Below are 15,994 nucleotides of genomic sequence, written 5' to 3' on the forward strand. Positions count from 1 at the left end.
CTGACCTGTCTTCCTGGCTCCCCCTTGCCGTAGCATCGTTGTTGTATTTCATTAATCTCTAGTTGTGATAGCAGATTTCGATTATGGATGTTGGAACACTGGGCTAATAGCTGTTTCTTTGTTAGCCTTGATTGTGGGTTTCGAAGTATCCAATGGTCCCACATTCTCTGCATGTATCCCCTCTCTCTGGGATTGCTTGTATAGTAGCATTCCAGCAAATCCGTATTTTCTGTCCTCGTCCATCGATGTCTTGTTCCAGTAGCCCATTTCTCATCAGTTTGCCCTGGTTCCCTAGCAACTGACGCAGACCTTGTTGACCCGGGCGACGTCTGAGCCGGTATGACTCTATCAGTTATGTTTTCACTCATTCCTGAGGTAGGCTGATGTATCATGAGGGTTTTTGCCTAAGGACCCTTACTGGATGATGTTTTGCCCCGACCGGGATTCGAACCCCGATCTCCTGCGTCGTAGTCAGTGAGCGTTACCACTGTACTATCCAGCTGATAGGACGTGTTGTATATATAATATATATAAATATATACACACACACACACACACACACACACACACACACACAAACACTCTATGAGGCAGTAACTACAAAAATGACAAGTAATCCAAAAATGAACAATTTAAAAGTCACAGAAGTAAAATATACCAAGTGTCTGTACCTTATATTATTCTACTCTTACAGTTTTCGAAACTGAAACCTCCGAACCGAGGCCGACATACACATGCTGTTGCCATGACCCAAGCTCTTATTTCCCGGAAACGGCCCGGCGCTAGAGCTCAGTGGTCTCAATACTCTTTTCGACAACTTCCTGGAACAACTGGGGGTCACATCTACATCACACATGGGACCACTGACCTAAGAAGGTGAGGAAAGGGGGATGACCTGGAGTATATTTTAAAATACAAACGCACTTTCCCTCGGTAATAAACATAAACATGTCTGAAAGCGATTTCATTAGTCTAGTCCGTTTATTTTGAATGCTGAACCGAATTGTATACGCTCACCGGCCATTTTAATCGGAACAGTTGTATAGTTTATTTAAGAAATTGCATAGAGTCATGTTCGTGTCATCAGCACTTTAAGCAAATGTTTGAAAACTCCGGATCTCCTTCCTTCATGGTGGCTGCCATTTTTTTGTGCCGCACGGCGCATGCGCAGAGCTGATCCGATTTTATATTCTGTGCGGAATGCGTAAATGTCAAGTTCGATTTTAGATTTACGAACCCGAAAAAAATGTCGAAAAAACGGCGTTTTTAAAAAAAAAAAATTTTTCAACCGCACAAACGGCACTCACCCGGCCGGTGGACCGGAAACAGAACATTTTTTTTTAATAATGGCCTCATGGTGCCACCATTAGACTTTTGAATATGGTCAAAAAAATTTTACAGGATGTCTTTATTAGTGAAAAGGAACACCCAAACAAAAATGCATCAGATTTTATGAAAGTGAGGGCAACTGATGCACCCTAGTGCACATGCGCGTGTTCACTGCTTCAGATGGGCTAAATGCAGAGGACAAATTTCACTGTGCATGTGACAAAGGTTTAAATCTAGCAAGGTGAAGGTTTTAAGAAGAGATGTGATATTCCTGTAACGTTGTAATGAACTATAAAACCCCACTCATACTGTGAAACATGTACTGTATAGTACTGGATACCGTTCCACCCCGAGAATCTTACCGGTCGGTCAAACACCATGATTTCCCAGAGCACTTCAGCCACATCCGGCAGTGTATATGAAGGCAGGCAGAAACAGCAGGTGTGGATCAGCTGTGTTACTAGCTGTTGCCCGTGCTGCTGCAGGGCCTGAGAAATCAGACGCTTCCGCACCTCAAAGTCGTCCTCGTGCTAAAGGTGGAGGACAGAGAGAATATTTAAGCCTCTATTTAACCTCAACAACACAGGGCCTAATGACGCCAAAAACAACGTACAAATGGCACGAAAACAAAACGTGGATACTGTAAAACTAATCTCAGAAAATTACGTAATATTTGCTATTCGACATTAGGCAATACTTGTCATGAACGGTGCTGTTGTACACTGATTCACTTACGTCATTGGAGACACCTGTGTGAATGAAGTCTCTGACAAACTTCATGACGCTGCAGTTGGCGTCTCGGTGGTCGAGCGTCGTCGCCGCGATGGCGCACTGGATGATGTGCACAATAATACTGCTGCTTAGCAACGTGACCGGGCTGCGCTGGATAAACCTGAAACAAACAGCGAACGACGCAAAGACTGAAAAATGTGCGCTTTTTCACTGTAAAACCAAAGCTTATATTAATAAATATATACATACAGAGTACTGTGCAAGTTTTAGGCACCCTAGTTTTTTTTTTTTTATATATAAACCGTTATAGATTTCTATTTGATGACTTCTACATTGAGTCAGTACAAAAACATTTTAGCGTTCCAAACGTTTGTTTCCCAGTGCAAAATGGGGTTGTATCTGAGCAGCATATTCAATAAGAGAGCACTTTTCAGATGAAAAAAAGAAAAAAACAAAAACAAATGAAGGCTACTGGATTTTGGTGCAAAATTAAGGAGCGAGTGTGACAAACACTACGTTCACACTGCAGGCTGAAGTGACTCAAATCCGATTTTTTCGCCCATATGTGACCTGTATCCGATCTTTTATTGACAATATGAACGACACAGATCCGATTTTTTCAAATCCGACCCAGGCCGTTTGGATATGTGGTCCTAATTCCGATTCCTATCCGCTCTTTTCATATGCGACTTCAGTCTGAACCGCCAGGTCGCATTCATCCGACTTACACGTCATCGACAAGCCACAAACGTCACTATTCTGCGCTGAAGTAGGCGGCGGGTCTCTCAAAAAAAGTTACAACAACATGGCTTTGATGTTCCTTTGAACGGAGGTTGCAGTCACTACCCTGCAGAACGCCTGAGCCAAAACCCTTGCCCTCTTCCTTCTCAACCTCCTCCTTAACATCAGGCTATTGTGCATGTTCTGGCTCCGTCGCAACAACAACTGCATCATCGCCAGGTACTCCATGCTGGCTACTGTCATACACAGGAAACTTTAGGTTACTTCCGTAAACACTGGCCATGCTCACTGCGTGTGACGTCGTCGTATCCTGCAATGCGCATGCGCAACACTTTTAGGTCGCTTTTCGTTCATACTGAGGATCACATACAAGTCGCATACATTTGTTAATGTGAACGACCTCACAAAAAAATCGGATTTCACAAAAAATCGGAATTGAGCATTAAGCCTTGCAGTGTGAACGTAGTGAAAGTGTCCAGAAGAACGGTGTCTGGTTCTGTAAGATGCTCAGTAAAACCTACAGCTCATTTCAGCATAAAACTGCACTCATTGTACCCGAGATTACTTTTTTTTTTTTAAAGCAAAGGGTCGTCTCACACCAAATATCGACCGTTTCATTTATTATGGCTTACTGCTTATAATGTTAGAACACTTCATTTCATTACTTAAGCAATTTTTGGTCGACAGCATTTCTTTACACGTGCCTAAGACTTTTGCACAGGACTGGATATTTTTCTGAAAGTTTTCCACAAACTATATTGTATCTTAAAATCATATTTAAGTGGCTGAGCAGCAACAGATGAGTTTTTTATATCAATAAAACATTGTTGAATTGAACAGCTGTCTCGAATGGAAGAGGGGAAACGTTTCATTACCAATTCAAGGTGATGCAGAAACCAAGTCATTCCCAGTGAACATCATTTAAAAAAAACAACCTTTTGGGTCAATCTTTACTACCTGGTTCTTATGATCACTTATTCTGGTTTATGATCAAATGGGAAAAAAAAAATGTAGTAATTGCACACATGTACACAATAAGTACCTAGTAGCGAGTCTGAACAGATCGTCAACAGTGTCGGGGTGGTTGCGCAGGCCGTTGGGCTGCTCCAGCAACTGAAAGGTGGGCATGCAGAGAGCCTGAGGAAGCCAAAATAACAACCGATTACAGCTAAGCATTTAGAATTAATCTCATTCAGAACAAGACAAAAATCAGAGAACATGCACGCATGGGTGAGTAGTTTACTCAGGGATTCATAAAGATGGTCTCAATGGTTGCAATTTCTGCCAGTGAAAAACCATCAAGTCAGTCTTTGAGCAAAGAAAATAAATACCATGAAGGGTTGTTCTAAAAAGCCTTAAAAGTTCCTCACTCAGAGTTTCCACTTAAAACCTATTCACGAAAGAGCAGAGAGGAACTTTTAATAAGGCGGCCTGGGCTGCTGCTACGAATGAACTTTCATCACCTTCACTAAAAATAAACAAATACAAATCTTTTAGATGATGAATTTCATCTGTAATGTTATCAAATCTATTTTCAGCACATGGTCACTGTCATCTACAGACAGATCCATAAGTATTTGGACACGGACGATTTGTCAACTTACCTCTGTACACCATCATAATGGATTTGACCCTATCCCATCTGTGAAACATGGTGGTGGTAGTATCATGGTCTGGGCCTGTTTTGCTGCATCTGGGCCAAGACGGCTTGCCATCATTGATGGAACAATGAATTCTGAATTATACCAGCGAATTCTAAAGGAAAATGTCAGGACATCTGTCCATGAACTGAACCTCAAGAGAAGGTGGGTCATGCAGCAAGACAACGACCCTAAGGCCCCGTTTACATTATTTCGAATCAGCGGATCATCAGATTAACGTTTTTAAAACGATTCGCGTGCACACAGCAACGCCAATACACGGATACGCTAATCACATGACTAATTAGACGGCACGTCACATGATCCCAGTGCATATCGGGCATGCGCAAGTCACTCACCACTTGCAAGTGGAAGGATGGCAAGCGAACACCTTCTCCAGCAGATAAACACACCTGGCTGTGATGTTCATGTTCTCACTGAGTTTAAGCGCCTGAAGGAGGTTGAAATGTGTAAATAAACCTCAGTGCGGGTCAGCGCTTCCTCCTGCGCTCCAAATCACTCCGCCCTGAACAGCGAGTGCCCTCTGGAGGGTGCGCACTCCGGCCCTGCGCAGCTCACAGAGCGCGCGAGTGAAGCGCACGAGCAGTGATTCGGGACTGAGCCGCTGTGTGTGTGATCCCAATGCCAGCAAATCAGGAAGGTGGATGTCACAGTGACGTTGTCCAATGACGACGTCAGCTAGAGCTCAGCACAGCGTATCCTCAATGTTTACACAGCACTGGACCAGACACGAACTGGGTTGAATACGTAGGCCCTGGTGGATTCCCGTTTCCCCGCGTTTTAATGTGAACGGACAGTGCATCCGCGAAGAAAACGAGACAGATACGGTCTAATGTAAACTTGGCCTAAGCACACAAGTCGTTCTACCAAAGAATGGTTAAAGAAGAATAAAGTGAATGTTTTGGAATGGCCAAGTCAAAGTCCTGACCTTAATCCAATGGAAATGTTGTGGAAGGACCTGAAGCGAGCAGTTCATGTGAGGAAACCCACCAACATCCCAGAGTTGAAGCTGTTCTGTCCAGAGGAATGGGCTAAAATTCCTCCAAGCCGGTGTGCAGGACTGATCAACAGTTACCGGAAACATTTAGCAGCTGCAGTTATTGCTGCACAAGGGGGTCGCACCAGATACTGAAAGCAAAGGTTCACATACTTTTGCCACTCACAGATATGTAATATTGGATCATTTTCCTCAATAAATAAATGACCAAGTATAATATTTTTGTTTAATTGGGTTCTCTTTATCTACTTTCAGGACTTGTGTGAAAATCTGAAGATGTTTTAGGTCATATCTAGGCAGAAATATAAAACATTCGAAAGGGTTCAAAAACTTCCAAGCACCACTGTAATCTTGGTTTCATCTGTCCAAAGAATCCTGTTCCACAACTGGCCAGGCTTCCTCACAAAATCTAAATCGGGCCTTTCTGTTCTTGAGTGTGACCAGTGGTCTGCGTTTACATTCATGAAGGTGTCTCTTGATTGTAGACTTTGACAGTGATGGACCTCCCTTCTTGAGAATGTTCTTGATTTGGCTAGATGCTGTGAAGGGGATTTTCTTCACCAAGGAAACAATATAACAATCATCCACTTTAGTTGTCTTGCATGGTGTTCCAGGCCTTTTGGCGTTGCGGATCTCACCAATACATTCCTTCTTTTTCAGAAAGTACCAAATTGTTGACTTGGCCACTGCTACAATTTCTGCTCTCTGACAGGCTTTTTTTTTTTTTTTGTCCAGGCTTCCTTCACTTGCATCAGCACCTCTTTGGACCATATACCAAGAGTTCCCAAGAACAGTCCAGAACTTTTTTCTCCTTAACTTGTCATGAAACTGCTCACCAGTTAAAGGTACAATTACTTTTGAGCCTGTGAAAATAAAGAGACCACGTAAAAACCTGGCTCTGAAATGGTTAATACAATACTCTTGTTAAACCCCTAGAATTAAAGCTAAAACACTTCAACACTTCAATTCAAATCCACTGTGGTGGTGTACAGAGGCAAAATTACAAAACCCGTCACTGTCCAAATACTTATGGACCTGACGGTGCATGTGTGTTCCTTATAAATAACACTTAGACATTTAATTAATAATGATTTTCACGGTCACCATGTTGCTATATACACAGATTTGAAGTTTAATTAGGGCTAGATGATAGAACTGAAAAATTATCATCACGATAAAATATTTCATTTCAGTTGATACCAATAATTATTGATCATTTTTATTGACATTACCAGTAGAAAAAGGTTCATTTTAACCACTTGATTTTCAATTTAAAAATGTGACTCAACAATCTCCTCATCGTCGAGTGTTTCCCCCCACACAGATTTTACTCGGGCAGGTCATCCAGGAATATTAACGGCTATTTTAGAGAACAAGTCTGAAGGAGTACGTCTCTGAAGGATCTCCGTCATCCAGGTCATCGTAAACCGTAGGTGCCAAAGAAGGCAACTGGACTTGCGTGAAATTCTTGAAGACGTTTCACCTCTCATCCGAAAAGCTTCTTCAGTCCTATCTGACTAGTGGGGAGTTCCAGGTATTTATCCTCTAGTGGACCAAAGGAAAATCGTTGAGGTCACATGGGTCGTTGACACACCGTCATCCTGTAGGTGTTAGGGTCACTGGGGCCGGGTGTGAACGGTGTTCGCAGCCTAGAGGGTTGTTAGGGTCATCGGCTCTTTCTGCCATCATGTGAGTCGTTGAAGTCAGCAGTGTCTTGATGTGGATGTGTGTTCAATTTTCTGGGGAGTGTTCCAAGGACTGCATTGTAGGTGGCGTCTCAGACCACCTCCTCCGTTCAGTGATGGTCGTTCCAGGTTGATGAAGATGGCTTCTTTTACTCCTCTTTCAAGCCACCGGTCTTCTCTGGCTAGAATACATACACTGCAGTCCTGAACCGAGTGTCCTTTGTTATTGAGATGAAGATAGACTGCAGAGTCCTGGCCTGAGGAACTGGCTCTCCTGTGCTGAGCCATACGCTTGTGAAGCGGGTGTTTCGTTTCCCCAATGTACATTCCTCACTGCCTTGAATTGCATACACTACGTTGTCCTGTGTGTGTCTGGGTATTCTGTCTTTAGGGTGGACCAAATTCTGCCGCAGAGTGTTACTGGGTCTGAAGTGTACAGGGATGTTGTGTTTGTAGAAGATCCTCCAGAATTCCTCAGATAGTCCAGACATGGAGAGAATGACAATGTTCTTGTGTTTGTTGCTGTTTCCTTCCCTGTCTATTAGGTTTCTTTTCCTGGTCTTGATGAAAGCCCAGTTGGGATACCCACACTTTTGAAGTGCTTCCTGGATGTGTTTTTGCTCCTCCTCTTTTCCCTTTAACGTGATAGAAATATTCTGAGCTCTGTGATGTAAGGTCCAAATGACCTGCGATTTGTGTTCCAGTGGGTGGTGAGAGTCAAATAGGAAGTACTGGTTTGTTTGTGTGGGTTACCGGTAGACCTCGATGCTAAGACTTCTGTCTTGTTTGATGTGCAGAAAGGCTAGGTTGCTTCAACCGATGTCCTCCCGAGGGAACCTGATGTTGATATCCACTGCATTGATGTGTTCTGTGAAAGCTTCCACCTCAAGGGTTTTGATTTTTACCTAGGTGTCATCCACATACCTGAACCAGTAGCTGGGAGCGACTCCTGAAAAAGTAGTCAAGGCTTTGTTTTCCACTTCCTCCATGTATAGATTGGCCACTAGAGGGGAACCCTGGTGAGCCCATGGCACATCCATGTTTCTGTCTGTAGAAACATTCGGTGAACTGCGAATCGGTGGTGGTCAGGCAGAGGTCAAGGAGAAGGAGCAAAAACACATCAAGGAAGCACTTCAGAAGTGCTTAACGGACAGGGAAGAAGACCGCAACAAATGCAAGAACATTGTCATTCCCTACATTTCTGGACTGTCTGAGAAACTCAGGAAGATTTTCCACAAATACATCATCCCTTTATACTTCAGACCCAGTAACACTCTGAGGCAGAAATCGGTCCACCCGAAGGACAGAATACCCAGACACAAACGGGAAAACGTAGTGTACGCAATTCAATGCAGTGAGGAATGCACAGACCTGTACATTGTGGAAAAGAAAACAACTGCTTGGCTCAACACAGGAGAGTCAGTTCCTCAGGCCAGGACCTCTGCAGTCTCTCTCTATTTGAACAACAAAAGACACTCGGTTCAGGACTGCAATGTACGCATTCTAGCCAGAGAAGACCGGTGCCGACAATGCAGTCCTTACAACACTTCCCAGAAAACTGAACACACATCCATATCAAGACTCTGCTGACTTCAACAACTCACATGATGGCAGAAAGAGCCAACGACCCACAGATGACCCTAACGACCCTCTAGGCTGCGAACACTTCACACCCGGCCCCAGTGACCCTAACACCTACAGGATGACAGAGTGTCAACGACCCATGTGACCTCAACGATTCTCCTTTGGTCCACTAGAGGATAAATACCTGGAACTCCCCACTAGTCAGATAGGACTGAAGAAGCCTTTCGGATGAGAGGTGAAACGTCTTCAAGAATTTCACGCAAGTCCAGTTGCCTTCTTTGGCACCTACGGTTTAAGTCTGAAGGAGGATGTTCTGTGATCGACGGATAAATAATAATGAACATAATGCACTTAATTTTTTTCGCGTGTCCGGTTTCCATCAAATCCTGTGCTGATTGGCTGGCGAGCGGGTCCATATCCTACGATACGGACCCCAGTTATGGATCTCTGGCAACCTGCTCGTTCACAACAAACATGGTAGCATTTTTTGTCAACATTTATCTTTTTTTTTTTTTTTATAAGATTTATTTATAAAGCCTAGGTCACAACTGGATGTACGATTTTTTGGCCGTGCGATTTTTTTGTTCGTGGAGAAAGACGCACGTTGGCCGTAAGTTTGTCTTGCAACCTGAAAAAAACGTAAGTGCCCATAGAGTTTGTTTGACATGACAAAGAACCTCTGCGGCCGGTCTACGGCTCGAAAATCAGCACGTCACACGCGTGCCCTCCGTGCGTTTCTTGCGTTTTTTTGCACGTAGACCGGCCGTAGGAGCACGTACGGCCGGTTGTGACCGAGGCTTAAGATTATCAAAAATCTTTTAAGTTTTTGCCAGCATTTCTCAGGAGAATAGCATTAATTTTACAGCATGGATAGTGATAACGACAGTGTTCACAGCGAAAGTGAGTTTTACTACCCTGAGGAAGAAGAAATAAAAGAAAACATTTCAGGAGAAAGCTAAAAACCTGTAACTGTTGCTAACGCCGAGCAAAAACATGGCTGAATCCTGAATGACTCAATTTTGTATAAATAGGGGACTACATAGGCGGCAAAATGTAGTTTTTTTTTTCCTGCCATGGAAGTGCACTTGTATACCGAGGAGGAAGCCATTTGCATTACAGCCATGAATGAGGATTCAAAATGGCGGCTCGGCTCGGTTTTCCCTTTCGGGCGCTCTCGTTTTCTGTTAGAATTTGGTAAAGAAAAAAAAAAATTATTTACCAGCTTAAGGTCGGTCCATATAGTGAAATACTGTGACCTCGGCCTTGAATATTGACCTCGGCCCGGAGGGCCTCGCTCAGTACTTTCAAGACCTCGGTCACGGTATTTCACGATATGGACCTCCCAGCTGGGAAATAACATTATATATAATCACTAAAAGTAAATGTGTAATGCTGGAATGACTGGCCAAACACCTGAACACATGAATGGAGAGCTTTCACACTGTAGACAACCTCAATCAGTATGAACATTAGGTGGTATCGTATACAACATGGAGCACATTCAGCTTTGTAATAGCACTTTCTCAACGATTTAACTGATTATTTAAAAAATAATAAATTAATAAATAAATAAAATTAAACTAAAAAAGCCCACATTTGACAGGTCAGGATTTAGATTTTTGTTTTCATATACTGTTTCAGATGCTGTCATCAGGAGCAACAACTGAAATGCAGTACAGAAGGTCTTTATGTTTTATATAAAGCATGACTTACAGGTGATATTTGTAGTTCTCCATCATTTTCACATGGCCAAATAGTGGAAAATTTTGTAAACTTGTATCTCTGGCACTACTTCCATAAAAAGTGACGTGATTACTCTTATAACACCAAATCATTAAAAAAGTACTTCCACAGTTAATTTAATACACATGTACTTTGTGACTTTGTGTTGTTAAACTCCAGTAGAAGCTATTGAGGATTGCTTGTGATCCTGCCCCTGGACTACCCTTAAAAAACAAAAAGCCAAAGCCTCAGAAATACCCCTCCTGCTAAAATTCTTAATAAATTATGTTGGGAGAAAACTGTCTTAATATTTGGACACACCCTTTAAAAAAAAAAAAAAAGTTCTATCTAAAAATCACCTACTTCGGCGCAACTCCCCTTTAGAAATCATGTTTCTCCAACCAACCACAGTGGTGGTAGACAACTGTCATTACCATTTTTGAAGTATAATGTACGGATTTTTTTTTTTTTTAAAGATTTTCAATCCACAACCTAAAACTCCAAGACCTACACGGTGGAAGCTCCTGGTGAATGGATTAAGAAGCCATTTCTCTTCTTACAAGACATCATTCAACTAAGAGTTAAAGATGAGACAATAGCACGCAGAGACATACAAAAATAACATTATATATAAAACCCCGATTCCAAAAAAAAAAATCGGGATGCTGTGTAAAATATAAATAAAAACAAATGTGTAATTAGAATATTTTACTCCCCTTAGATAAATTGAACTAACTCCACTAAATCCCTTACCTACACGACTCTTCAAACAGATAATATCAGAAGCAACTGAACCGCTTCTAAAAAAATAATTAATTATTCCCTTAGCAATATGTACCCAAATCCTTTAAACTAGCAGTTATCAAACCCCTGATTAAAAAACCTGACCTCGACCCCTGCCAACTGTAGGCCAATATCAAACCTCCCCTTTATCTCCAAAATCATAGAAAAAGCTGTGGTACAGCAGTTATGCTCATATTTACAGTACATAGGAATAACATCCATGAAAAGTATCAATCAGGATTTAGACCTCATCATAGCACAGAGACAGCTCTGGTTAAAGTAGTAAATGACCTACTGTTGGCACCTGAGCAGGGCTGTGTCTCCTTGCTTGCATTGCTTGACCTTTGACACTATTGATCATTCCATTCTCCTGGATAGACTAGAAAAATGTTGTGGGACTTAAGGGAACGGCCCTCTCCTGCCTCAGGTCTTATTTAACTGATCGCTATCAGTTTGCCGATGTAAATAATTTTTCTATGCATACTATGGTAAAGTTTGGTGTTCCACAAGGTTCTGTCTAAGGCCCATTGCTTTTTTCTTTATATGAGGATAAGTCAAAAAGCTCTAAGACGCATTAAAAAACATCTTTCTTTATGAAAAGAACAAGGCTATTTCTCTACAAGTCTAAACACTTCTGCAAGCGGTGTTTCCATCGGAGAATTCCTTCTCTGTGGAATTCTGGGGGATGTCTTTCACACCTTTTGAAATTATAACATCTGTCTTAGAACTTTTTGACTGACCCTCGTATAATGTTATCTATGGGTGATCTTATTCATAAGCATGGTATGAGTTTCCACTGTTATGCTGATGACACACAGTTGTGTTTCTGCAAAGCCAGATATGCGACACCAGCTTAATAGAAATGAGGAATGTGTGAAGGACATTAGACACTGGATGCTTATTAACTTCCTTCTGCTCAACTCTGACAAGACTGAAGTACTTGTACGAGGACCACATGCAGCTAGAAGTAGGGTTTCTGATTACACAGTAACTCTGGATGGCCTTTCTGTTTCTTCACGTGCAGCAGTAAAAGACCCCGGAGTGATTATTGACCCCAGTCTTTCATTCGAAACTCACATTGATAACATCACCCGGATAGCTTTCTTTCATCTCAGAAATATTGCTAAGATGAAAAATGTAATGTCACTACATGATGCAGAAAAACTAGTTCATGCTTTTGTCGCCTCCAGGTTGGATTATTGTAATACCTTACTGTCTGGATGTTCCAATAAGTACATAAACAAGCTCCAGTTAGTTCAAAATGCAGCAGCAAGAGTCCTTACTAGAGCTAGAAGATATAACCACATCACCCCTGTCTTATCCACACTGCATTGGCTCCCAATCAAATTTCGTATTGATTATAAAATACTACTATTGACCTTTAAAGCAGTGAATGGTCTCATGTCACAGTACCCAAGTGAATTTCTGGTACTTTATGACCCACCACGCCTACCTGGATCAAAAGGTGCAGGCTCTGCGCTGGTACCTCGTATAGTGAAGGCTACATCAAAATATGTGCATGCTATTTTATAGTACCTGAAATGGTGAAGGCTACAGCAGGAGGGAGAGCCTTTTCTTACAAAAGTCCCACAGTTATGGAACAGCCTTCCAATAACTCATCTAAGTGTTTAAGTCCAGGCTAAAAACATATTTTTAGTCAAGCCTTTTGTTAATAGTTTTTTTTTTTTATTAGGTAAAGGAGGAGATCTGGAGGGTCCTCAGGCATAGTGTGTTTTGATAAACTGGGATGTATGGATGGTGTCGCGACCCCACCCTCACATGTTCACAGAGGTTTGTTGACGGTGGAGTGGCTGGCTGCTTTACGTCCCAGGGCTCCCTTCATGACTGTGTTACCTTCTGGCGCTCCCTTTTAGTTATGCTGTCGGAGTTGGTCTTGCCGGAGTACCTGCTTGTACTTGGCACACAACGTAGACGGTTCTTAACCGTTAGGTGACAGACATACCTAATAACCTGTGTTTTCTCTCGCTCTCTGCCTGTCTGTCTGGTTACACATCAATCCTGAGACGCCAGTGATGCTGGCCTCTTCTGCTCCTCTGACCTGCCTGAATCATCCTGATGCCCTATGTCTTGGCTGGAGTCTCATCACATTGTTCCTGTGGAGGATGACCCCATATTATAAATATTTAGGGGTATGGCTTGATGAAAAGCTCAACTTTGGAATTCACATTGATAACCTCCTTAAAAAAAAAAAAAAAAAGCTCAGACCAAAGTTAAGTTTTTATTTTCGGCTGAAAAAACGTTTCCCTTTTGTTGTTAGATTGAGATTGGTCCAAAGTACCTTTCTACCAATTTTAGATTATGGTGATATATGCATGCTCCTATTTCTTTTTTTGGGGAAAAAAAAAAAAGTTACAGGGTTTCTGCAGGCTTGAACAACTTCAATTTAAGACTTTTTAAGACCTTTTAAATACCATAACAGGTTAAATTTAAGACTTACACTACCGTTCAAAAGTTTGGGGTCACTTTGAAATGTCGTTATTTTTGAAAGAAAAGCACTGTTCTTTTCAATGAAGATCACTTTAAACTAATCAGAAATCCACTCTATACATTGCTAATGTGGTAAATGACTATTCTAGCTGCAAATGTCTGGTTTTTGGTGCAATATCTCCATAGGTGTATAGAGGCCCATTTCCAGCAACTCTCACTCCAGTGTTCTAATGGTACAATGTGTTTGCTCATTGCCTCAGAAGGCTAATGGATGATTAGAAAACCCTTGTACAATCATGTTAGCACAGCTGAAAACAGTTGAGCTCTTTAGAGAAGCTATAAAACTGACCTTCCTTTGAGCAGATTGAGTTTCTGGAGCATCACATTTGTGGGGTCGATTAAATGCTCAAAATGGCCAGAAAAATGTCTTGACTGTATTTTCTATTCATTTTACAACTTATGGTGGGAAATAAAAGTGTGACTTTTCATGGAAAACACAAAACTGTCTGGGTGACCCCAAACTTTTGAACGGTAGTGTATGCCGCACAAAAAAAAAAAAAAAAGAAAGAAAATTGGGAGAGCCTGAATTACTTTCAAAATAACAAAATTTATCATCATTCACCAATGAACTCATTACATCCCTAGGGTGCGCGCTTGCATTAATCAGGAACTTACACTACGTTCAGACTGCAACCTGAAACGACCCATATCCGATTTGTTGTGAAATCCGATTTTTTTGTTAGGCCGTTCACATTACCAATTATATGAGACTTGTAAGTGATCTCCAATATGAACGGAAAACGACCCAAAAGTGTCCCGCATGCACAAATTGACACGTAATAAGCACATCTACGTAATACGTAAACAAAAAAAAGCGCACTCTTCAAGTTTGCAAGTAAAGCATGGAGATGAGGCGAGACCTGGCGATGTGGTTTTTGTGGCGGCGGCGGAACTCGCACAATAATCTGATTAATGTGGGCAGCAGACTAACGAGACCGAAGGTGTCAAATTACTGGAAATTTCCAGAACAATCTTGTAATACAGGATGGTTTAAGTTATAAATCAGTTATCGAAACTGTTTTATTTAATCAGGCTAACAGATCAACATCCAGGTCCCTACCAAATCCACCATTAGCTTGATCAATTCTATAAAAGTCTATTTAAATTCTGAAAATTGTACAAATGTTGTTTTCCACCAAAGAGGCGGGATTAGCCAACGCAGAATAGTGACGTTTGTCTCTTGTTGATGACGTGTAGGTCGCATGAATGCAACCTGTCCGGTCAGACTGTAGCCTGGGAAATCCCATGCTGCTTTGCACAATCGTTCCGATCTGAAAAGACAGCATGGAAACTATGGTCTAAAGGCTCGCCTGAGTTAGGGAGCCAATCAGAGAGTGGGGAGGGGTGGAAAGACGGTGACGCGTACTACTCGACAAACGGAAGCTTGTAGTTTATTTGGGACTGTTTATGGATCATATTTAACATGGCGGCGAGCGATACGAGCCAAACTTTCGATCAAGCTTTAGACACTTCTGAATAGTTTAGAGCGAAAGTTTGTTTTAAAAAAAGAACAGCGTTTGGCGTTTCAGTCTTTCTTCGCCTCTTCGTCGCTCTAACTACGTCACCGGGTACAACTGCCATGATTGGCCATGGGCTACGTATACGCCAAATGATAGACATTCACAACGTCCAATAAACGGACAATCGTAAACCACACCTCCCCTACGAGAAATTCAATAGGCGGATTCCAGACCATATTTCACTTGTGATATGGTCTGGTGTTAACCAGACTAGTCAGACTGCAGTCGCATGTGAAAATAACGGATATGCATCGGAATTAGGACCACATATCCAAGCGGCCTGGGTCGCATGTGAAAAAATGGGATCTGTGTCGTTCAGGTTGTCAATAACAAATTGGATACAGGTCGCATATGGGCAAAAAAATCGGATATGGGTCGTTTCAGGGTGCAGTCTGAACGTAGTCTAAGTTGCAGTGGAGCCAAAGACATCCCGTAAATCACTTGAGGATGAGGCATTCGATTCCATACGGTTTGTGTGTTGTAACGTTACAGTTCGCACGGAGTTAGCTGATACACCGTCTCGAGATGTGCTTGGACCTGACAACGGTGAACAAAATTGAGTGATGGCATGCGACTGTTGCAGACTTTTATGGGCAGCCTGGTGCTTCTCCGCTTTCGCATGCGATTCCAGTGCCTTTACACCCAGGGTGCCGAGTTTGAGTGTTCTTTTGCACAATGTGCAGTACGCCTCAAACGGATCGTTTAGTACACGTTTTAACCAGTCTACGAAAT

General features: G+C 42.1%; 1 protein-coding gene across 1 annotated transcript in view; it reads right to left on the minus strand.

Annotated features, from left to right (window-relative positions):
* tnpo3 (transportin 3) overlaps window positions 1-15,994 on the minus strand; it is a 158,078-nt gene that overhangs the window by 30,589 nt on the left and 111,495 nt on the right. The window contains exons 18-20 of the mRNA XM_060903881.1: window positions 3,845-3,939; window positions 2,065-2,221; window positions 1,692-1,859 (exon numbers count right to left, since the gene is read on the minus strand). Coding sequence (XP_060759864.1) covers window positions 1,692-1,859; window positions 2,065-2,221; window positions 3,845-3,939 — 420 coding nt within the window. The remainder of the gene's footprint in view (window positions 1-1,691; window positions 1,860-2,064; window positions 2,222-3,844; window positions 3,940-15,994) is intronic.

Source organism: Neoarius graeffei, chromosome 21 (assembly GCF_027579695.1).
Source record: "Neoarius graeffei isolate fNeoGra1 chromosome 21, fNeoGra1.pri, whole genome shotgun sequence".
In the NCBI taxonomy this organism is placed as follows: Eukaryota; Metazoa; Chordata; class Actinopteri; order Siluriformes; family Ariidae; genus Neoarius; species Neoarius graeffei.